General features: G+C 38.1%; 1 protein-coding gene and 1 long non-coding RNA gene across 9 annotated transcripts in view; one reads left to right on the top strand and one right to left on the bottom strand.

Moving 5' to 3' along the window:
- Positions 1-20,394, bottom strand: part of LOC116667759 — an 84,808-nt gene extending 64,414 nt beyond the window's left edge. For 4 of the 8 annotated variants that reach the window (XR_004324788.1, XR_004324787.1, XR_004324789.1 and 1 more), the window contains exon 1: positions 20,242-20,394. This is a non-coding gene — a long non-coding RNA (uncharacterized LOC116667759). Of the gene's footprint in view, positions 1-8,099; positions 8,179-10,388; positions 10,440-11,663; positions 12,087-20,241 lie in introns of all 8 variants that reach the window. The other 4 variants (XR_004324793.1, XR_004324794.1, XR_004324792.1 and 1 more) reach the window with 4 other exon arrangements.
- A 153-nt stretch (positions 20,395-20,547) lies between these two features.
- Positions 20,548-22,716, top strand: MYF6 (myogenic factor 6). The gene is made up of 3 exons (XM_032493704.1): positions 20,548-21,378; positions 21,664-21,754; positions 22,004-22,716. The coding sequence occupies exons 1-3, from the start codon at positions 20,860-20,862 to the stop codon at positions 22,120-22,122; spliced, it is 729 nt and encodes a 242-aa protein (XP_032349595.1). The 5' UTR covers positions 20,548-20,859; the 3' UTR covers positions 22,123-22,716.
- The last annotated feature ends 397 nt before the right edge of the window (positions 22,717-23,113 follow it).

Raw genomic sequence — 23,113 nt, 5'->3', positions numbered from 1 at the left:
AGATTCAAGTCCTGAGGCTAGTATTCAGAATACATGTAAACTTACAGAATAATACACACATTTGGCCAATATATGAAAAAGTGCTCAGCATCATTAGTCATCAAGGGAATGAAAATTAAAATCAGAATGAAATAACCATACTAACAGAATGATTAAAGCTAAAATGACTGGTATTATCAGGTCATCCCAGCATGGACTGGGAGCAGCTGGAACTGCTATGACATATAATACAATCACTTTGGAAAACAGTTTGGTAGTTTCTTATAAAGTTAAACAAAATTACCAAGCATTACCACTCCTAGTCATTTATCCAAGAGAAATTAAAATTCATTTCCAGAAAAGGACTTGTACTAACAGTACACTTAGCAGTTTTATTCATACTGGCCAAAAATTGGAAAGAGTCCAAATACTCATCAGCATGAATGAATAAATAAATTGTGGTGTTTTTTGGCAATGAACTAGAACATGGCAATAAAATAGACATGAACTATTGATACACATAAGAATAGGGAAAATCCTCAAAAACACGATGCTGAGTGAAAGAAGACAGACAAAAGGGAATATATATTGTTAGAATCCACTTAGATCAAGTTCTAGAGCAGGTCAAACTAAACTATAGTGATGGAGATCAAATCAGTGATTTCCTGGAGTAGGGTATATGTGGGGACTTGAGTGCAGTGGACAAAAGAGAACTTTTGGGGGGCGATGAATGTGTTCTATGTCTCAAATGGAGTGATATTTATATAGGTATATTCATTTCTTAAAATGCTTTGAATTGTATATATGCAATGAGTACATTTTTTCATGTAAATGATAATTCAATAAAGTTGATTAAAATAACGAAAATAGTTAAGATATTTATAACATGCTTTTATGTAATGTTTTTAAAATACAAATAGATAAACAGCAAGGTCCTACTGTACAGCAGAGAATGATATTCGCTATTTTGTAATAAGCTATAATGAAAGAGAACTGGAGGAAGAATACATATATATATAAAAGTACAACCAAATCACCATGCTTTACACCGAAAGCTAACACTTGCTAAATTGTACATTGCTAAGTCAACAACACTTCAATAAAAAATTTAAAGCATATATGGCAACAAAGATTTAACATTAAGTAATGAGTAAAAACATTTAAATAATTATTATTTTATGTATATATTACTGATATATTCTATATAATTATAATTTTATATTACATGCTATACATATCTAATGTATAATTTTATATATTTAATAATTTAATAAATTTTAAATAAATGATTTAAATATTTTCTGTGTTTGAAGTATTTCATGATTTTAAAAGTATGAGTATGATTTAAATGTTAGTAATTTAATACAATGACTTAAATGTTTATGGATTATTTTCACTAATCAAAGTGTCCTGCTCTCTCACTTGAATGAGGGCAATATGGAGAGAAATAATTACTTATTTACTCCATTCCCAAAGCACTAACAATTGGTGTTTCCAACATTAAAAATAAAACTTGACACGCTACAAGTGCTTTCCACAGAATTCACCAAGTTCTTATTCACTTAGTATTTATAACCAGGTGAACTGCTGTGGAAGACATGATGAATTCACATGCCGGACTCTTGTACGGGAATACAGAGCTCCATCAGCCTCAGGGCAGCACATTCATAAAGCTGACGCAGGCTAACAGGGCCAACACCCGCTCCCTGGGCTGTGACATCAGAATTATTTTAAGGAATACACTGACAATTGTGATATGAATCATTTGCGTGAAGTAGACTTAACAATTTTACTTACTATAATTAATAACTTTATCAAATCATTACTATGTGCCAGGCACTCTTCTAAGGATTTTACAAATATTAATTAATCGCCTGACAATTCTGGCAAGTAGGTGCTATGACCTAGAGCTAAAATCGGAAATCTGATTTCAGAGTTTATAGTATTAGTCACCATATGCCACTGTGTGACCTACAGACTATCGGGTATACCTTTGATATCACCGGCTTGGATGTAAAGCATGCACGTGAACTCTAATTACTCCCATCAAGAACAGAAGTTTCCAGAAAACATCCAAAATAAGCCCTTTATGCAAATTATTCATCTCATGATATCAGCCAGTGGTACTGCTAGCCTTTGAATTCAGGTCGCTAGTGTGGTATTCTTTCTATATTTGCTGCCTCCTCCAGTAAATACTTGATCCCAGCCAAACTGTATTATTTATTTGTTTTTTCAATTCTCTGCAACTTCTTGCCAGATTCATCTCCCTAGCCGTCAGCTCTGGTCATTTTACAGATCTGTTTGGTAGCCCTTCATTGCATATTAAACACGTAAAGAAAAAAAAATGCCCTTCCCACAGTCTCACTCTAGTTTTCCAGACCTAAACCAAACCAGAATGCTTGCTGCCTACTGACACACACCCAGCACATTCCAATACCATGCTTTGGCTCCTGCATTTTCCTCCATAGCTCTTACCCTCTGCTGGCATTCTCCACTCACTAGCTGGTTGTGAGCAAAGACTAAGTTTTTCTCATGATTTTAACTTCGCTGCATTGGGCATAGTATCTTATATATGAGATGAACTTGGACCAATACATGAAACTGAAAAGCATGCCTTAGAAGAAGTAAAATAATGCTGCCTATGTGACGGTGTATTTTCCTGCCCAACCACACTTGCTAAAATGTCTTCTCCAACAGGGATCAAACAAACATGACTGGATCAAAGATAAATAAAGGTGGAGGAGCAGGGGAAATGGGCACATAGCAATTGTTCAGGATCAGCAGTTACCCAGAATGAAACTAAGATCTTAATAGAATGCAAAAAAGCTTTAAACAGCTGAAGGTGACAGAAAGGAATTCTGTACAATTGGACAACTTATGAAAAATAGTTCATCAACAGTCTTTTTTTCCTTACATTATGGACACTTCAACAAGTGTGGTTTAACAGTTCACAGCAGTTTGTTAAACAGAAAAATTAATGGTTTATATCCTTACATTGTGTGTGTGTGTGCACACACACATACATACCTTCCTATTAAAATCATATTACTTTCCTATTAAAAGCACAAAAGCCCTCAACACATAACTTCAAGACCACTTACTGAAATCCAACGTATTTCAATAGCCATTAGAATATTATAATCAAAGTCCTCTTTGAGAAAACAAATTTAAAAAAAACATTATATTTACTCCTTAAGGAGACAGGAATGGGTTTAACATACTTTAAGACCTCACCAAGACTAACTAGACTAAAAAAGCAGGGAGAGGCAGTTTCAGAAGAAACTTGGAACAAATAGTCCACGAGGTGAGACAGGTGCCGGAGATGCAGAGGCAGGTCTGGATTCAGCTGCCAATATGTACACGCAGGGAGGCAGACACCAGGGCCAGAGAGGACAGTAACGAGCAACAGGTGGCAAACCAGGCTAGCAGGACACACGAGGGTGGACTAGTAAGAGGCAGCATATCATAACAGGCAGGTGGAGCAGAGCTAGAGAATCCAGGAACTGGCCCTACACAGATCCAAGAAAAGCCAGAGGCAGGGAAGTGGCTCATCAGGGAGCGGGGTCCTACTGGCCAGCTGGACTCAGAGGCGCCTCACTTCCTCAGGGACAGACACAAAGTAGACTCAGGAAGGGTTCAATGATCCTTCACTTTCTGAAGATAGATACGGACAGATGGATAGGCAGATGCATGCATAGATAGGTGATAGATGAGTTGACAGGTAGAGAGAGTGATAGTGATACATACACATACATACACACACACACACACACACACTTGTATCTCTATCCCAATCACCCTTTCAGTGTGCACATGAGTGCTAAATAAATAGTAACTGCATGAAACATACACACATACATACATGCTTTAAATAACTAGGGTACTAGAGAGACTTTAGAGATAGATTTTATCAAAATCAGGTACTAAAAATGTATACTGCTCATCTAACCAAAGCAATAAGGCAAACAAAAATAACAGAAGTCAAAATTGCCATTATTCAATACAAAAATACTGCACACCTAGAAGATACAAATAAGTAGACTGAAAAACTTTAATAAGAAATTCTCTAATACAAGTGACCAAAAAATATTCAAAATAACCAATTAATGAGAAGATATATTGCGAGAACAAAAAGTAATTTACTCATAAAACCCGAAACAAAATACCAAGAGGCTAAACTTACACGTCATTTCTGAAGAAAACTGTGAAACAGGGAAATCGAAAATCTGCTTAAATTTTTTGGTAGGAGAAGCCTACTATGGTTCTTCTCAAATTACTTCATAGGTTTAACATGCCAATTTAAAAATCTTAAATAGCATTAGATTATTTAATATTTATGAAAACATCTTAAGTTCAACTGGAAGAGTAACTGAGAAATAGGCTAAACTTTTTTGAGTAATAAGAGTGATGAGGAGAGAATTTCCCTTTCACGTGTTAAGATTTTATCATCTAAATAAATTTAAAGTGTGTAACTGATATGAGAAGCAAATAATACCTAATAAAACAGATAAGTTTTCTAAATACAGGTCATGTTATAAGATTTTAATATGTCAGTAAGGAAATATCACCCACTGAGGGAGAAAAGATATTACCTCAGTAAATGATGTAGGGAAATTGGCTGCTAGGGAAAAAAATGAAATCATGTTAAATTTAACTCCCTCATCATAAATCAAAATGAATTTCGAAGCAAACAGATCTTAGGATGTTCCATGCTCTTATTTCCCTTTAAAGATCATAAATAATTTCACCTTCTCAGGATAATCACTCATCCAGCTTCTAATGCCCAGTGGATCATACCACCCCCAAGTGAAACATTTACATTTTCTCCACAATTTATAAGAATTCAGAGATGTATGTACCAGAAAAAAAAATCCGAAGTTTAAAGAAATAAAAGGGATCCAAACTGGAAAGAACGAGGTAAAACTGTCATTATATGCAGATGACATGATACTATATATACAAAACCCTAAAGTCTCCACACAAAAACTACAAGAACTGATCAATGAATTCAGCCAAGGTAGTAGGATAGAAGATTAACATACAGTAGTATGTTGCATTTCTTTGACACAAACAATGAAATATCAGAAAAGGAAAATTTTAAAAATCACTTTCAAAAATCACATCAAAAAACAAAATACTTAGGAAAAAACCTAACCAAGGAGGTGAAAGACTTATCTGCTTAGAACTATAAAACATTGACAAAGGAACCTGAAGATGATTCAAAGAAATGGAAAGAAATCCCATGCACTTGGATTGGAAGAATTAGTATTGTTAAAATGGCCATACTACCCAAGCAATCTACAAATTACTCAGGACATTTTTCTCACAAAACTAAAACAAATAATCCTAAAATTGATATGAAATCACAAAAGGCCCAGAATTGCCAAAGCCATACTGAGGAAAAAGAGTAATACTACAAAGATACAAAAATCACAGCAGTGTGGTATTGGCACAAAAATAGGCATATAGGTCAATGCAACAGAATAGAGAGCGCAGAAACAAGCCCACACACCTACAGTCAGTTAATCTTCAACAAAGGAGGCAAGAGTACATAATGGAGAAAAGACAGTCTCTTCAGCAAATGGTGCTGGGAAAGCTGGAGAGCCACATGTAAATCAGTGAAGTTAGAACACTCCCCTCTCACCAGACACAAAAATAAACTCAAAATGGATTAAAGACAAACATAAGACAGAATATCATAAACCTCCTAAAGAGAACACAGGCAAAACATCCTCTGACATAAACCATAACAATGTTTTCTTAGGTCAGTCTCCTAAGGCAACAGAAATAAAAGCAAAGATAAACAAATGAGACCTAATCAAACTTACAAGCTTTTGCACAGCAAACTAAACCATAAATAAAATGAAAAGACAACCTACGACTGGGAGAAAATATTTGCAAATGGTGTGACCAACAAGGTATTAATTTCCAATATATATAAACAGCTCATACAGCTCAACAACAACAACAACAAACCAGCCCAATCAAAAATGAGCAGAAGACCTAAAAAGACATTTCTCCAAAGAGGAGGCACAAATGACCAATAGGTAAATGAAAAGATGCTCAACATTGCTAACTATCAGAGAAATGCAAATCAAAACTACAATGAGGTATCATGTCATATCTGTCCCATCACTAAAAAATCTACAAATAATAAATGCTGGAGACAGTGTGGAGAAAAGGGAACCCTCCTACACTGTTGGTGGGAATGTAAATTGGTGCAGCCACTATAGAACACATTATGGAGATTCCTTAAAAATTAAAAACAGTTACCATATGATCCAGCAATCCCACTCCTGGATATATATCCAGAGAAAACTCTAATTTGAAAAGATACATGCACCCCAATGTTCATAGCAGCACTATTTCCAATACTCAAGACATGGAAACAATCTAAATGTCCATCAAGAGATGAGCGGATAAAACAGTTGTGTGTGTATACATATACAATGGATTATTATTCAGCCATAAAGAAGACTGAAATAATGCCATTTGCAGCTGCATGGGTGGACCCAGAGATTATTTTACTAACTCAGAGAAAGACAAATATGGTATCACTTATATGTGGAGTCTAAAAAAATGATACAAAGGAACTTACAAAACAGAAATGGACTCACAGACATAGAAAACAATCTTATGGTTACCAAAGAAAGGGGGGCAGGTGGGTATAAATTGGGAGTTTGGGATTAGCAGATACAAACTACTACATGTAAAATAGATAAATAACAAGGTCCTACTGTATAGCACAGGAACTATAATGCAACAAACTTGTAACAAATGGAAAAGAATCAGAAAAAGCATATACATCTAACTGAATTACTTTATTGTATACCAGAAACTGTAACATTGTAAATCAACTATACTTCAATTTAAAAAATAAGTTTAAAAAAACTCTAAATAAGAGGACTTCATTTCAAAAGAAGTATCAATCAGCTAATATAATGAATGTCAAAAATTCTATTTAGGTGTTCCTGCCCAAATACAGAAACTTATTTTTTTAAATTGAAGTACTACTTTAAAAAAGAATAATAACTCCAATGGATTAGAATATACTAAATATGTCTAATCCATGAGTTCATTTTTAAAGCCCACAAATGATAATGAAGCAATTCATATAGAAAACTAGTAAATAAAGGGAAACAATTCAAGCATTTTATCCTTTTTACATAGAAACCAAATGATGCAGTAACAATATAGTTGAGGACAAATTTGACAGAATTAGACTATCACTACTTCTCATTCCTTAATGGATATCGGCAATGATCATCAATGGCTAACATCAAAAAAAGAGAGACAACCAGATGCTTGTAGAATCAGACTACCCATAATATAATCCTACCAGCCCCCTCCTCCACCAAGTCTGAATCTCATCAAGCCTCCACACTCAGTTACCAATTAATGAAACTACGGATGTTAGAAAAACATGTGAAATTATGCCAAAAGGACACAATCAGCAAAATCCAAATCTTTGGAAACTGCACAGGACAAATGACTCAATTTCTTCAACAAATTGAAAAAATTAAACATAAAGCTGTAGAGGACGAACCTATAGAGATTTAAAAGATTTATCAACTAATATCACCATGTGGACTTTATTTTGGTACCAATTCAAACAAACTAAACATCAATATGGCTCCACACAAACCCTTGTATTTAAGTTTTTATAGCCATAAAATATTCATAATGGCCAAAAAACGGAAAAACAAAATATGGTATATTCAAACAATGGAATATTATTCAGCCACAAAAGTGAATAAAGTACTTATTCATGCTACAACACAGCTCAACACTGAAAACTTTATGCTAAGGAAAGGTGTCACTAACCAGGTTTCTTTTGCCCGATGTGCAGCAAGCCAAAGCGGTGAGACGCCGACGTTTGCAGCAAAGCGAGGAGACGGGAGAAGATATCCCAAACCTGCTTCGGGAAGGCAAGGGGCGCGGGTACTTATGGGAAAAAAGAGGCAGGGCTGTTTGGGGCACAGTGAGAGAGGAAAGATGATCGGAAAAAGGTGCGATAATCGTTCTCCTGCGCAGGCGTAACTAAGCTACAAGCGTCTGCACGTTCAGAACGTCACGAGGGGATGTTCGCGCATGCCTGGTTCGAGGGTGGGTGGTCCTACCCAGTCCTAACCAGCTCAGCTCCAATGAGACACAGCTGACTCGGCTCAGCCTCAACTAGGCGCAGCTGACTCCAAGTTCCTAGGAAAACAACCCGGGCAAGCATCTTATTTTTTAGGCTACATCTTAGTACCTTAGTCTCAAAACCTGGATTAGGAAAGGCAGGTGAAGTGGATTTCACCCACGGCTTCAAAAGAAGCCAGACATAAAAAGCCACATATTGTAATTGTTCCATTTATATGAACTATCCAGAATGGGAATATCTGTAGAAAGCATCTTAGTGGTTGCCAGCGACTGAGTGGGAAGTGGGAAGTGACTGCTAATGAATACCGAGTTTTTTCTTGGGGTGATGAAACTAGTGGTGATGACTGTACAACTTTGTGAAAATACTCTTGGCCACTTTAAAAGGGTGAATTTTATGGCATGCAATTGTATCTCAATAAAAAATATGGCATTCATGAGAAAAAAGAAACCCTGAAGTTTAGACTATTGGGCTACTTTGAGTAACCTTACTTCCCAGTCCAATAAATTGAATTAAAATAGCATATAACATAATCTGCAATAATTGGAAAAGACTATTCACATAATTGAATTTACCAGATAATTGAAGCTTCTTATTTGGGGAAAGCTACTTGGTTTCCAGCTCCCACAATCCTCATCTCTGTGTATCGGAAGCAATTCAATTTAACTAGAAAGCTCAGCCTCACCCCCAAACTCTGGGAAGATTGAGTTCTTCTCCTGGGAAATTTTAGGTATAGTCTTTCAGTATTTCTGGGTCTGCATCAAGAGAACTTTGCTGCAAATATGGTACAGGTCTTGTTTCCTGTCCTAAACATTGAGACTCTGTATTATTTGCCTGACATACCAGTTCTAGTTGTGCCGAAGTCCCTACTTTTGATTTTCTTAAATATCATTTGGTTTTCTCATTGCAAAACTATAACATGCTGATTATAGATTTTTTTAATTACAGAAAAATCTTTTTATAATTTTATACCAAAATTCTAGTACCTAAAGATAATTATTATTAACAATTTGAAATGGTGCCTTCCATTCCTTTTTTTTTTTTTTTGGTCATGGTCACCAAAAGAAATGCATCAAGATTTCATGGAGATACCTAATAAGATAATAGGGAAGTTTATGGCACTGGCTAGAAGAATGACCATTTTGCTTTCTAAGTCTGGGCTTGAATTACATGTAAATTTCAAAAAAAAAAAATATTTAATAAGTGAATCCATTCAAAAACCTGCTAAATAAAGTCACTTGAAAGGAGAGGCCTGCTCTACTGAATGTTCCACTCTTATGGGTTCTTTTCTAAGAAGTTTACTGGGGCGTGATTATTTCAACAGCACCTACTATGATCATTTCAAAATCCTCTTACAAATGGGTGACAGTATGTAACATTTAAGATACCATTTTTTAAGTTTGAATTTACTGGACTAAAAAATGTTTTACATATTTAAGTTATTTTAAGGTAAATTAAAATACTGTTATTACTATAAAGCCAAGGCTTTATGGAGAGGAAAGTTGAAGGATACAAAGAGGGGAGTTAAATTCCTGGTTCCAAAGCTGGGTTCCATACTGTTCTAGCTGCAGGTACCCAGGAAACCCTGAACCAGCAGGGTTCAGGACGTGGAAAGGTGGCAACACAGAGCAGCTTCTGGAGAGTGTCCAGAACAGGAGCCAAGGGTAAGATAACCACATGTCCTAAGGCTTTCACTCTCAGGGCCAGCTGGGTGACAGAGTGACTCCTGCTGACGTGGAGGCCAGGAACGACGAGGATAACCAGGCATTCAGGAGCTGGGTGACCAGGAACAAGTAACCCATGAATGCTTTTAAAACAAACAGCCATCATACTCTCTTCTTATAAACACAGCATGAGTCCCTGAATTCAAATTGGTGTACTTTAATTTTGTTGTGACAGCCAGGCTTAGCAATTAATTACTTAGACTGAGTATCTAAGGCTTAGCCATTTTAGCTCCCAAAATAAATCTTGCTATAAAATGTGTGGGTTTTTTTTGGTTTTTTTTGTTTGTTTGTTTGTTTTTTGAGTAGAGTGCCTCTTATCCCACAACATTTCTAGGAACTTCTACCCAAAAAAAAAAAATGAACATTATATCTTGCACTGATCTAGATTCACAATGTTTTGGGCAAAGCACCAATAAATCTAAACAAATCCCAAATAGAAACAGAAATAATAGAAATAAGTATCTAATAAGGGAAAATGCCACTTCATCTCAGAGAAGATGAATGAGGGTTTTGACAATTATCACTCAGCAAAGATTACATAGTACCTGTTTTCCACCAGATGGTCTTCTACGCACTGATGATTACATAGCTCTGCCCTACAGAGTGGATGATACGAACAGACAAGCGTTAGAGGGCAATGTGTTAAGTGCTTGGTTAGGAATAATCACAGAAGCAAATTTTGTAATGAATATGAGACAGGTGACAGAGACAGTTGTGAAAAACAGGAATTGTTTGATGACCATACTCCACAAACAGTCTCTTGTGGGTATTTTTTACAGTCATCAGCTTTGAAATAGGAACATCAAGTGCTTTCAAGCTTCCTGCAATTCTGTGCTTTTTCACCAAATTCTATTCCCAAGGAAACATACTATTAAAAAGATGTGCTTTATCCTAAGACCTCTGTGTCAATCCAGTAACACTAAGCATTTTAAATAACTCCAAATTATGCTTTGATTTTCAAAACATTGTTTTTTTTTTTAAAGAGTGGATTTTCATGGGTCTAGTGGTCAATTCTGAACTCAGAATGATTTCATGACCCTACATTTCCCCTTCCAGCTTTCCCTCTCCCTCTCTCCTCTCTCTCTTTTCCTCCCTGCATCTCCCTTCTCCCCCATCTCCATTATTTGCCTCTATTCTAGAAAGACTATTAAAAGCCCCAGAGGCCCAGAAAAGTCTCGCTGCCCACTTCTGAAGGTAATGCTAAATTACTGCACCCTCAGGAAATCTCATACTAAGCTTATAAGATCTTATAAAATCGTGCTTCATTCTTCCCTGTGGCTGAAGTTATTGCCAAGATAATGTATTTATAAAACTTTTTAAGTAACACATCACTGCCAAAAATAGTGTTATAGTATTATCGTATGTCCAAAAGCTGATTTTAATCATCACTTTAATCTTCAAAAGATAACTTATTCCATAGAGAAGACTGGGATTTTCTTCAAAGTCAGAAAAAAAAAATAAGCTTTTTGGCGAACTGAAATGGATAAGATTAAAGAAAAAATTCTGCTATGGGAGTTTTAGAAAGTTATATAAAAATACCAAACACTCAAAGAAGGAAAAATAAAGTTTGAAACATAAGAAGTCTAGCTATCTTAAGATCCTATAGGGAACGTTAAAGAATTAATACCTTGAAATTACTTAGTTCTTAAAAAAAGCAGCATATTTTCTTAGTGTTACTATATCATAAGATAAAACAAAATCCTGAGGACTAAACCATGTTCGTTGATCTGAAAAACTGGTAAAATAATATGAAAACAATAAGTATTACTTATTACACGTATTATTTCTAAGCATAGCAACCACACACAAAAATTTGCTACCTTTTGGCAAACTTCAAATACAAAAATTTCCGGGAACAGCACCACAGACTGGTAACGTGTAAAGCAACCCTTGATTCCTGCATTCTTTCCTCGTGATGTGACGCTTCTCACTAACCCAAAACAAAAACTGATGCACAAGAAAAGAGCTTGTTGTGCGGTAGAAAGAGTCATACCACTGCAGCACGGTCCCACTTCGTTTTACTACAAAATAGACACTACACACTCTTCTACAGCCTATTCCTTTTGTTATTCATTTGCATGCCCTGTAATCCTCAAAATGCTGGGGTTTCCCAATTAGGAATAAAAATTAACAAGGTTGTTCATATTTCATAAAGGGATACCACAGTCATTCTGTTTCCTGGGATCTGTGAGTGCTTTCAGTCATGGCTGCGAAATGACCTCCTTCACACAGCATGTGCCTCCCTATCAGGAAAAAAAAAAAAAAAAAAGATTTTCTGTAAGAAGTTTACAATTAGAGGTCTCCTGGCTCCAGTCAGGTGAGGTGTGTGAAAGGATGACGTTAGGAAAGGAAGTACTGAGCAGATGTGCTGCTATCAAGACTGTTAAGTCTTGCTGGCGAGAACTAATTGATTTTGCCCTTTTCACTTTTTAAGGGGTCGAGCTAAAGTCTCCCCTCTCTGAGAGTAGATGATGGAACAAGTGGCAAACTACGCTAATGACTCCGTGACACACGTTCGGGCTCTGGTAGTTACGTAGTCTCCTGAACCTAGCAAGAATGCTTAACAAAGGCCCGCACCAGGAGAGTTTGTAAAACCTTAAACTGCTACAACAGCTGAGAGAGGAGAATAGTTCTATTGAAAGGAAATTAATGAACAAGTGTCACAACGGACAGTTGGTGTCAATTCCTAGAGGATCTGGAAGTGAGAAGTGGACTTGAGGAAACCATGTTAATAGAGCCCTTGTTTGTATGAAAAAGAAAGTTCATATTTTACCAAATATCCATCATAGGAGTCATGCTTGTCACAATCCGCCTCAGTCCGTGTTTGGTAGAAAAGAATGTTTTATTGCAGACTATGTAAGCACCTTATTTTGCTGATCTCCAAAAGCATATGATCATCTGTTTTCTTGGAAACAAATTTAGATAGAAATTCTACACTCAGCCGATGTGGTAATTCTTGGAACAAAACGTACTCACCATTTGGAGAAAGAAAAGACTTTCAAGCCCGAACTGTCCTCTTTGCAACTTTCAAATAGCAGCAAAGAACAAAGGGTGGGCAGTGACAAATAGAAATTAGATATCATTCAATGTTTATAAAGATAGATTTGTGTTAAAGAATTCAAAGAAATTAGAGAAGAAACTAGAAAACATCAAGCAATAGCATTTCTATTTGAAAACATGTAAAGAACTATTCTGAAAGGAGATGTAATACACATTTGCTGTTATTTAAGAATATTCAGTCCTACTATAGGGTATAAGAGGAGAAAACAAGGAGAAGAGATGAAACTAAATATAAAGGCAAATGGCTTGGAAAACAAGTTAGAGATAGACAAAGTCATTACGGCCTCTGCTTGTCAACATAGGAAGGGGCTAGACGGCCAGTGAAGCATCAAATAACCAAATACGCCCGAGACACCCAATATTCAAGAAGTCTGACACTGCCCACCCACTTGGTGAAATCCAGGTTTGTCCATCCACACAAATTAAAGCCACAGACGCCCAGCAGATTGTAGGGGAGCCGTGGTCTTGACTGGGTGTATAGAGCATACTGTATATTGCTCGTATTGAACTGTGTATTGGTTCAGACACCTTCCATCTGCTGAAAATCCTTGCTCACCCTCAATTCTAGTCCTTGTAACTACTCTAAGTGGGACAGACTGATGGAGGAGGGTGAAAGACAGCACATATGTGCATTGTGTCCGTCAAGACTTGGACAGTATGGTCTCTACACGCCACTTTTACCGCATCTAAAATGTGCTAAACCACTCTATCTTTCTCTTTCCTTCCTACTGTATAGTTTTAAATAAACAGACCATGGGTTTCGAGCATTTGAATTTGAGCATCAGTTTTGTGACCTCTGGGACAGGCTGCCTGTACGTGGCACTGCACATGGAAAATACCATTGCATCATTATTTCCCAATGGGACAACACAGGTCCAAATTTCAGCCAACAGCTATCAACAGTGCTCTTTTGCCACTCTGCTAGAAAAACGGAAGTTATCCTACAGGTTGCCAGATAAACAATCAAAGGTCCTCTAAGTTAGTTTGCTCCTAGGTTTTTTTTTCCACTGAAGACTACTCTTCTATTGGTCACTGTAAGGAGGCTCAGAATAAGAAATTCTTTCTGATTATGCAAATCACTGCTATAGGAGCCAGAATTTCATTTATAAGCACAGGATCTTGGGCAAGTAGATTAATTTCTCATTGCTTGGCTTTACTCCCTCTTTAAAATGGAGAGAAATCATACTTGGTAAAACATTCTGAAGATGTAATAAAATCATTTATTTAAAGCATTTCAACGCAGGGCCTGCCACTTTTCTTTTTCCAGAATTGCATAATGGTTACAACTTCACAAAATAATATATATATAACTACTTTTTATTCTATACTCTAAAAGTACCAATTTTGGAACATTATTGTGTCAAACAGCTTAAATATCATGATAATTTATACTTACACACAAGAAAATAAAAAATAAATGATTTAGTAAAGAGAGTATACTTACACAGTGAAATTATATAGCATGGCTTTTCCAATCACAACATCTAGCCCAGATTTTGAAATCAGGGAAGATAAAACTTAACATGATAAACTGCTGTGTGACTAGTGGCACTTTAAACATGTAATTCCTGAATTTAAAAAGTAATAGATTATATAAAGTCTAAGCATTTTTAACTTTTGGTATGTTTCTTTCCTTTACTACCCTAAAAGCTAGCATGTATTATCTGAAGGCAAAAATGTCTAAGCTTCTGAAAAAGTGTGAAATGTGTGTGTGTCTGATTAAACAACTTTTTTTTTTTTTCTAAGCCGGTAGAAAAACTTTATGGAATGAATGTGTTTGTACAGTGGTGACTATTTGTCACAGTAGGCTCTGACATAGGCATTAAAGCACAAACTATTTTGGACAATATGTCATAACCAGCCAGTTGGAGGCCAGTAACAAAATACTTGGCTAACCATTCTATACTAGAGACATCTGTTTAGCTTAGCAAGCTAGTAACGCCAGACCCTACTATAATTTGGATCATCTGAATATCACAATTCATTTAGTTTTTAAAAGATAAACAACACTGAAAAATCATTCCATAGATCTTAGATATTTTAAACATTAGTTTAGCAGCGTGGAAAAATGTTCTTGTGATATTTTAACTGAAAAAGGCAATACATACATGATATTGTATTATATTCTTAAAATTATGTAATATAAAATTTATATTATGTAATAATACATTATATAAAATTTTGATTATAAGGAAACAAAAAAGCAAAGTACGACTTATTTAGGTGACACATAGATGCGTTTTCTTTTCTTCAATCAAAAGTTAAATAATATCAAATTGTATTGAGTGTTGACTATGTATGAAACACTGTATATTAAGTGTCTATTAACATTCTTTTAATCATTAAAACAACCCTCTAAGGTAATATTGTCTCCATTTTATGGACAAGTTAATTGAGACTTAGAAAGTTTACATAATTTATCCCAGGTCAAATATTAGCAAGTGGCAGAGTTGAGCCTAGAACTTAGATCTAACATCAAACCCCACATTTGTAATCACTATAATTATTTTTAAAGAGAAAAGTCTATTTTATATATCCTGCACTCTGTTCATTGCCCTATTTGTGAATAGATACTTGTAAGCATCCATCCTGTTTTTCTGGGAATCAGGGCGACCAACTTGTTCTGATTTGCCCAGAAATTTCCCAGTTTTAGTGCTGAAAGTTGGACCCACCGGGTCCTTGTCCTAAGCAAACCTTTGCCAGCTGGTGACCCACCCGGAAGGAAGGAATATTTAACCTGAAAACATTCAAATGGCTCACAAACTTTGCTCTCAAATTCGTAAGTCTGAATGAAAACAGGGAGAACGCAGAATTTTAAAAAGAACTTCATTTCTTAAGCACCAAGGAAAGAGTGTTTCTCAGATCATTTATTGTCTCTTTCCCTGGAAATTATGCCTTCGGGATAAATGAGTGACAGCCTCTTTCAGTAGCACTTTGTGTCTAGGACACAAACTAACCACAGATTTTTGTGGAAGTTGTGTTCTGTTCCCAAATGGAAGGGAGTTGGGGGGGGGGGCAGGTAGCAAAAAATAAAAATACATATTTCTTGAAAAATCTGAAGAGCAGCCTGTCTGGCTCCTCCCCTGCTTGTCTGAAACATATTTCTTCAGAGCTGTTTTAAAAAGGCAGCTGCACCGCAGTTCCTCTAGTCCAGATCCAGCCCCATTTCTCTGCACAATTTCTGACCACCACTGTCTGGAAACTGCAGAGGATTCACCTTTAAAATCTTTCCTATTCCTCTGCGTGGTTTGTGCCCCTCCCCCACATCCTCTGAAGTGACTCGAATGTTCTGTCAGTTTAAGTGCAAACTATTTTTACCACGATGTTCGGGAATCTCTGGGCACACACTGTCTGCAGATTAGGTAAATTACAGGTGCCCGGGTTCATGTTACTCAGTTAGCAGCTACAAGTTTGAAGCATTAATCTGCCTCTTCTGAATTTTCCCTTTCAGTCAGTGGGCTCTTCCTTCATCCTCTATTCTTCAGGGCTGCTGCCTGGCCTTGCTAATTGGTCCTTTTTCTCCCTGCAGACTGGATTCAGTTCTGTTCATTCTTTTTCTCCCCTTCCCGTCCTCCTCCTCAACCCCCATTTCCTTTTACCCCTTTTTCTCTCTTCTGTTTTTGACTGCTGAATATATATAATCATTTTCTGTCTAACCCTCAGTTCTACTTTCTCTGCTATAAATGAAACTGCTTTCTTTGAACCCAACTAGGTGACAGCATAGCCAAATTCCTTAGACAGAGCTCACCAAAATCTCTTTACCAGTTTCTGACTAACTCTCATCCATGTCTATGTCTTCCCTGAGCTTCCTCCTACTGTCACCTCCATCCCAATCCACGAGTTTGCTAAAAAGCTTCAACCCTCCTCCCTAGAAAGACCAACGCAACATCCCAGGAACTTCCCAAACCATCCTTCCTCAAGCTTCCTGTTCATGACAGACTCTTCATTGTCACACACTCATTAAAAACAAACAAACAAACAAAAAAAACCCACATTCTTTTCCTTCAAAGTTTCTAGCTCAGGTAGTCATTTGTGAGATTTTTCAATTAGTCTCTGTCCCCAGTATGCTGGAAATTTGTTGAGGGCATAGATATATGAAACACTATTATTGGAGTCACTACTTTTAATATTTTCACTTCCTTTACACCATTAACACAAAAGAATCCGTAAATTTATCCTAAACATCTGTCCTAAGGTATTTCAATTAATTTGGTTATTTCAATCAGAGGTCTTAAGAACTGAGTAGGAGAAGGAGGGAAATTAAAATTTGTTGGGTGCATATTCTAGAACATGGACTCAACATATATTTTTCCATTGGCATATATTTTATGCTAACAACTAGCCTATGATGTATGTATTATATATGCCATTTGACCTCTTATAAAACTGAAGCTTGGAATGTATAATTAAGAATGGCTAGAACTTAGATTGTTGCTTACTCCAAAACTCTGTTTTTCTACCACCTACAACACCTTCCTGAAGGCTCATCGCTAAAATCTACCATTGACTGAGCTAATTGTAATTCTTTTCCTCCCACTCCTTTTCACAGAGAAGAAGAACTGGACATATTCAAGCTTTCGTGGAGATGATGGGAAGAAAATGCATCTACAAATAATTAAGCATGAAGTAAGAATAATGGGGTGGTAAACTATTTGAAAACTCTCAGTTCCATCACTAACTTAGTTTCACATTTTGTTATGAATGAACTCTAGACCCCTGATGTGATTTCTTGATACTTAATATTATTAGCCACTTATTACTTACTTTTCCATAATTGAAAAAAATATGTGTTTGAACTATTTAAAGCTTGGAGGATAAACCTGTTTTGACCACTTGTCAAGATCTCCGTTTCCCAAGTTGTACTGAGAAATAATGTAATTGCAATTACAGGCATCTCGTATTTTGTAAACAGTTTGAGTTCCAAGAGCTCACTAGTTGGTTGTTTGGAATCATTGTGTATTTTCCCATTACCTAATCTAATAAAAAAATGGTTATTTCCCAAGCTGGCATTTCCTTTTCTTCTCTTCCCCTCCCTACCCTCCTCAAAAAAAACAACAACAAAAGAGGCAAAAATCTGTTTGAACAAGGTAAATAGCAACACCAATTTTCTTGGCCTGAGTTTTGGTGAGTGTTGTGAAAAGGGGCTTTGTAACTTAATAGGAAATGACAATTCAGTGGCGATGGCTGAATTCACACAGAGAAATGCCACCCTTGTCTGGGAGGATGCTCTCCCTCAGCATGCCAAAGCCTTTTCTACTTCTTTCTTGAATCTTCTCTGTCTACATTTTAAACTCACTGTTTCTCCAGTGACAACATTTAAACAAGGGAAAAATAAAGGGGAAAGAGTACACTTTCATAGTCCTTAGCAGGTTCATAATGTACAGACTCATATCTACCCGGTACCTCTTAAAATCAACGGTGAGTCTAAGAATGGTATCACCTTAGATATTACTTGTCACCCACACAACAGAATTCCTGAGAAGTGGTATTCTTCTTATTTCAGTTTTTCTCTGTATCTAATTCCAGTAATAAAAATACTTTACTATAGAGTATGCAACATTTTTAAAGTGATTTCACATTTTAAAAAACTTTATCATGACCTTTGAGAGTATGATGTCTCTGTCATTATACACTTTGTGGGTTAAACAACCGAGAATTTGAAAAATTAGGGTTGACTAAATTCTCACAGGCCCAAAACCTTCCACACCCCGATTCCAGTGCTTTTTCTCCAATTTTTTTTAACCCTTAGTCAATTTCATTCACCCTTCTAGATTCAGACTCCATAAGCAAAGAGATTATTTTTCACTGCTTTATTCTCGGCACTGAGGACACTATCTGGCACTTAGTAGGTACCCAAAAAATGTTGAATAAGTGAATTTCAGGTATTGTTTTCTTAATAATCTTGGCAATAATGCTATATATTTTTACTGGTTAAAAATGATTTTTCAAACTGTCTTCACATTATAAGGTGCAGCATAGAATGTGATTAAGAGCAGAGGGTAATTTTCCATAATAGATGTTAGACTGTTCCCTGAGTTTTCAGAGCCTCCAAAATGCAGTCTTAATCACTGATATTAGCAACCAGGGAACTAGCAGAAATAGGAGAAAATGTCACAAAAGTATTGGCTGCTTATTAATCCCTGTGCCTCCTACTTTTCCAAAAACCTAAAAATGGTTCTCAAATTTGATAAGGAATTATTCAGCAGCACAATAAGCAAAACATAAAAACAGCTCAAAATGTCAAAACTTAGCACCCACCCCAAGTGTGTGGCTCAACAGAAAGAGACTATGAAGAACTAGCTTCTGGAGTAAGTGACTTGACTCAAAAAATGTAAGTAGGTCCTACACTGTCTGACCATCGAGTCCTTGCATTGTCCTCAGTCTATTCATTAAAAAATGAAGTCATACTTAACACAGCCTATAATTTGCACTGCTTGGGGCAGAATGAGATCTTATGTTTCCAACTAGTTTTTCAGGCACTGACCATAAAGGCCAAGACCAAAGCTGATGGTCACCCCAAAGGCAATTTATAGGTGGAAGGGGTCCTTCCAGTTCTCTGGGAGGGAAAGGAGAGGAAAGGAATGCCATTTTTTAAAGAGAAAAATACATAAATCTCTGCAACAGTTGTGCTTCATCTCCTTCATACGAAACAATCTTAGCCCTGACAGAGCCTTCCTTATACTCTAAATAACTAATGTTCATCAAGCAGCTAATGTAAGTCTATATGCTTCACATGCATGGTATCATTTGATCAAATCCTCACAAAAAGGCAACCACTGTTATCTTGAAGAAACCAAGACCTAATTATTTATCACACATAAATAGAAATTAATTTAACTGGGACTTGAACAGACTTCTTTGGACTTTAGGGGCCCTGAGCTCCATCCTCCTCTTGTACTGCCTCCCCAGCCACCATACTCGTGTGCACTGAACCACAGGCAAGCTGCCATTAAAAATGCTCTTTGTTTGTGTCTTGGTTGCTACCTTTCTCATCTGAATCCTATGAGCATACAGTGGCAGAACAGGAGCCGTAACGGAGGCACTTTGGAGTGCCACGCTGAACCCTGAAATACCCAACAGCTATAGTGTGAGCCTTGTTTCCCCTAAAACTCTTTTTAAAGAGAAGTTACTCCATGTACTGCATCCCCCATTCTCAGTCCCACCCCTTACCTTTTAGGTACTAACTGCTCCATCATGGAGGGGCACAGAATGCCGATCTTAGTTGCCACCCTCCAGAAAAAAAGATAGCCAAGGGAGGAATCTGAGCGCCCTCCAGCCACCCCTTCCAGCTCCCAAATCGTCCTGACAGCCTTAGTAGAAGAGAGGAAAGACATTTACCTGTTGCTATTGAGGCTGAAGCCTGAAAGTCATGTATAACCTTTGAAGGACTGTAATGGTTTTAATCACAGGAATAGCATCTTTTTGGTAGGCAGGAGAGAGAAAAGAGCTGAACCACTCTGTAAATATTAACCAAGCTATTTTGGAGCAATGGCTATTGCCTTTGAAATCTTTCATCATGGGTCTATACTTAGAATTCAGATAGCCTGGGGGAGGGGAATGGGGCAGTGTTAATCCCCAGTTGTTTTGAAGTTGTCCCGTAAGCAGGTTAGCATCTGAACTGTCGCAAATTGAAGTGTTCGATGCTTTGTATAAATTACAGGATTCTCTCTGTGTGTTTTGTTTTAACCTGCTCTGCGGATAGGTTGTCACATCATTCTAGGGGTGACACTTCTCAGTTTTCTTTCAAACTAGATATTCTAGAGAGCACTGGCTGTAATCACATTGAGAGACTGATGCTCCATGACAGCTAAAAGTTGGATTGAGTTTCAGGAGCTACTATATATAAAGCTGGGGCGACTTATGTCACCGCACTAATTAAATGCCATCTGGGTGGTTCCTCTGGGTTTTTGAGCCCATCACCCAGTTCAGACCGAGTCAGAGGCCAAGGAGGAGAACATGATGATGGACCTTTTTGAAACTGGCTCCTATTTCTTCTACTTGGACGGGGAAAATGTTACTCTGCAGCCGTTAGAAGTGGCAGAGGGCTCTCCTCTGTATCCAGGGAGTGATGGTACCCTATCCCCCTGCCAGGACCAAATGCCCCCGGAAGCTGGAAGTGACAGCAGCGGAGAGGAACACGTCCTGGCGCCCCCAGGCCTGCAGCCTCCCCACTGCCCTGGCCAATGTCTGATCTGGGCTTGCAAGACCTGCAAGAGAAAATCTGCCCCCACCGACCGGCGGAAAGCCGCCACCCTGCGCGAGAGGAGGCGGCTAAAGAAAATCAACGAGGCCTTCGAGGCCCTGAAGCGGCGGACTGTGGCCAACCCCAACCAGCGGCTGCCCAAGGTGGAGATTCTGCGGAGCGCCATCAACTACATTGAAAGGTTGCAGGACCTGCTGCACCGGCTGGATCAGCAGGACAAAATGCAGGAGCTAGGGGTGGACCCCTTCAGCTACAGACCCAAGCAAGAGAATGTAAGCCCAGATGCTGCCGCGGCCGGGTAATGCAGAAGCTGATTAGACGCCTTCCTTGGGGCCTTAACTTCCAGCTGCTCGATCTCCTTTCCCGTCCCCCTTGCTCGCCCGCCCCTCCCGCTCCCTAATGAACCCCCAGTGACCCGTGAACACGGGGTGCCCGCAACAGGCAGGAAATTCGTAACCGGCCTGAGGAAACAGGGAAGACACCCCCACAAAGGGCCCCCCACTTCACCCCCGGAACCTACGTTTCTTTCCTAATCTCCTGCCTTGGTTTTCCTCCAGCTTGAGGGTGCGGATTTCCTGCGCACCTGCAGCTCCCAGTGGCCAAGTGTTTCGGATCATTCCAGGGGGCTCGTGATAACTGCCAAGGAAGGTAAAGTGGAAGAAAGGGCACTGGGCTGAGCTGGAGAACATCCCGGGAGGGGGCTGGGGTGCTCAATGGGGATAGAAGGCGCTCGGAGACGAGCCAGAGCCGGGGACGCGCCCTGCGAGACGGGCGCTCCTTGCGCGCGGGGACGGGTCCTCCCGCGCTGAGTGGTCGGTCTCGCGCTGGGCGCGGAGTTGCCTGCCTCTTCCTATATTAGAGGCTATGTTTGTATGTGTGTGTGTTTTCTGCGCTCAGGAGGGTCAAGCATCGATTCGTCGGCCTCGAGTAGCCTTCGATGCCTTTCTTCCATCGTGGACAGCATATCTTCGGAGGAACACAAACTCCCCTGCGTGGAGGAGGTGGTGGAGAAGTAACTCCGAGCCGGTGCTTGGGAAGTTCTCCGCGCTGCAGGAAGATCCCACCCTGCCTCCTTCGCCTAATCCTTTAGATTAGGTCACATTACAGTAATATGTAGGAACCCAGACCCAGGAGTTTGGGAAAGGGAAGGAGACATTCACAAAGAAACTCTTCGGAAACTGTTGTGCACGCTCAGATGAAAAAGCCTTTCGGCTTTGGGCTTTTATTTTGGGAACCGCGAGTGGCTTAAATCTAGCAGCCTTACTCTGTTTTTGTTTGGTTGGTTTTATAATATATTTACTTTTATTATGGTGATCCTTTCGTGCCATGGTCAAAAGTTCATTCCTGTCTGAAGCAAAGTGGGAACGTTGCATCCAAGTGTTAGTGGTATTGAATGTATTTTTGTAAATAATCTTAGTACTTTCATTTTTTATGTAAACCTAAGAAATATATTTTAAATGTGGAGTGACGTATTGTATATAAAAAGTGCGAGGATCCTAGTATTGTAATATTAAAAAAATAAGTTTCTATATGAATAAAATTGGTCCTAATTTGATTCAAACTGAAAAAAATATGCATGAGGGCATAAATAAAGGTGAGCCACCTTTTAATTTAGGCATCACCCAAGCCCATTTATTTGAGTGTTTACTTATGGGCTGATTTAAAGGGAGGAAAATGGGTTGTTTTCCTGTGTCTGAATTAAACTGTTCACTATTCTGTCTCATGTAGCCCTCACATTGTGGTTAGAAGTGAAGACTATCCAGAAGGAATCTGTCCTTTTCCCTTTTCTCAGCATCCCTTTATCTTTCTGTTTTAATTTTCATATACCTGGAGAGCTGGGTGAGATTTACTTTCCCAAAGTTAACAACTGACTGTCCAAGCCAGTAAAATCTCATTGTTGCAAGAAATTACCACACAAAAACTCTGCTTATTTATCTTAAAAAAAAAAAAAAGAAAGAAAGAAAAGAAAAAAGCTTCAGCTAATTTAGCCCGAATTACTTTCCCTCT

Source organism: Camelus ferus, chromosome 12 (assembly GCF_009834535.1).
Source record: "Camelus ferus isolate YT-003-E chromosome 12, BCGSAC_Cfer_1.0, whole genome shotgun sequence".
In the NCBI taxonomy this organism is placed as follows: Eukaryota; Metazoa; Chordata; class Mammalia; order Artiodactyla; family Camelidae; genus Camelus; species Camelus ferus.
This window is presented reverse-complemented; position numbering and strand designations above follow the sequence as displayed.